At 38.5% G+C, this 1,995-nt stretch overlaps 1 protein-coding gene across 1 annotated transcript in view; it reads right to left on the reverse strand.

Moving 5' to 3' along the window:
* The window catches only part of CAMSAP2 (calmodulin regulated spectrin associated protein family member 2), a 76,824-nt gene that overhangs the window by 7,159 nt on the left and 67,670 nt on the right, over window positions 1-1,995 (reverse strand). The window contains 2 exon segments of the mRNA XM_031059192.1: window positions 3-27; window positions 1,253-1,995. The exon segment at window positions 1,253-1,995 is cut by the window's right edge and continues 11 nt beyond it. Of these exon segments, the coding sequence (XP_030915052.1) occupies window positions 3-27; window positions 1,253-1,995 (768 nt within the window).

Raw genomic sequence — 1,995 nt, forward strand, 5'->3', positions numbered from 1 at the left:
CATATCATTTTCTGCCTTTTGATCGTCCTAGAAACCGTTTGTGAAGGAAAAGGACCAAAAATATTAAGATCTCAAAATTCAGCAACTGATTTTGCTAAGTCATTAGACACTTAATTCTGTACACTGGGTATCCTATCCTTTTTTTTGGGAATATTTTGGGAATTTTCCTGTTAATTTTGGGTCCAAAATTCAGAATTTAATTCAATTTTTTCCATTTTCCCACAGGAATTTCTCCCCATTTCTGGATTTTTTGGACCTTTTAACCCCAATTTTTTGGGAAATATTTTCTGAATATTTTTGTCAATATTACAGTATTTGGAATAAGTTTATTTTTGAAGATTTTTCTTAAGACTCTTAAAAACTTCATAGTGGAATTTTTCCTTCCTGAGTCAAACAAAATTCAACACTGATATGAGAAAACTTGCTAAGTGAGATATTTTAGTTTCGAGTCAGATCCCACATAGCATAAACTTCTTCTTTCAGCTTCGGAAGAGTCTACATGTATGGACATGAAGGTAATTATCACAAACCCCAATAATTATGCATCATATAAAAGTAACTTCTGAGCAAGCCAGGTGTTTTGTTAGAACTGAGGAATGCTTCCAGACAAGCTAGGTCCATCTAGATACATGATACAAAATTTTGGGGTATTCTAAGATGGAAATAAGTCTAGACCACTGCCTTACAATATGCATTATACTTAAAAGCCTGTCTGAATACAGCTCTTTAATAAAAAGTCTCCAAGGAGTGCTCCCAAATACAAACTTCAAAAGGGAGTCTCAGCAGACTTACACTTCCTTAGCCAGCTGAGAGAGGAAAAAAGGCTCTCCAAAGTGCAACTCAAAAATGTGAATAATTTTTAAAAATGCAGGCTGTTATGTACTTCAAAAACTTTTAGTTAAATTTGGGAGTGAGGTGAGGAAGTGATGGTGAGTTGTGAGCACGTTTAATCAAGATCACCAAAACACAGGTTAAAAAAATCTACATTCAGCATGGATCTTCCTCACCAAGACCTCCAAGCACTCTTCCATAACTATGCATGGAAAGGGATACTCTGACATGCTCAGAACTGCAAAATGGTAGAATCTCACCACTCTTACGATGCCAAATTAATCAAGTCCAGAATATAAGTCTGCACATTTAGAGTTGCAATACTATCTGCTCTGACTTCAATCATCAGCAACATCCACGTTTCAACTGAAGATTTAAACAAAGCTTAACAGCTGACATACACATCCACTAGTTCTCTTACCTTAAAAAAGAATCCACAACATACTTTCTGGTCATCTTCAAACTGTTCTCTATCACTCTCACCTTCATATTTCTCAACAGATACCTCACTTTTTTCTGGTGGCTTCAAATCTGATAGGGAAACTTCAATTAAGTTAGCAGTTTTGGGAGCTGGAGGTGGTAAAATGGATTGGTTTAGCTGATCGTCATTTGGGGTGAGGCAGACAGTTTCTGTGATAGGCTGAGATAACACTTCAGAAACATTAGATTCAATAGGCTTAATCTCCTTTTCCTCCAACTTCTGCTCGCCCTGTTTTGGCAATTTTGGTCCTTCTTCTTTCGCTACCTCTTCTGTAGGCTTGACTTCTTTCAAAAGATTTCCCTTTAACTGAGGTTCGCTTACATGTTCACCATCATCTCCAAAGCAAACAAATGATCTGGTCTGAATGGGAACCTGACTGGGGGAAAACCTCCTCAAACGGGGAAGGCTGTCCACAGACCGTGGGGCAGTCAAGGTACGGTTTAGAGGCGTTATTTTCAGTTCATTTGGCCTAGGAGTCCTTTGCATTTTAATGTGAAAAGAGGCATTCTTCCTGTTGGAAGATTGTGGAGATTGATGTGTAGAGCGAGGAGATTCCTGTGAGAAAGGTGCAACAGGAGCTGAAGTTCCCCCTTGCCTTGAAGAAGACTTAAAGTCCCGAATCTGCTTCTGAGGAGAAGGCTGAGGAGGAGAAATAACCCAAGCTTGTTGCTCTCTCATCTGCA

The sequence above is a fragment of the Geospiza fortis genome, unplaced genomic scaffold (genome assembly GCF_000277835.1).
Source record: "Geospiza fortis unplaced genomic scaffold, GeoFor_1.0 scaffold229, whole genome shotgun sequence".
NCBI classification, from domain to species: domain Eukaryota; kingdom Metazoa; phylum Chordata; class Aves; order Passeriformes; family Thraupidae; genus Geospiza; species Geospiza fortis.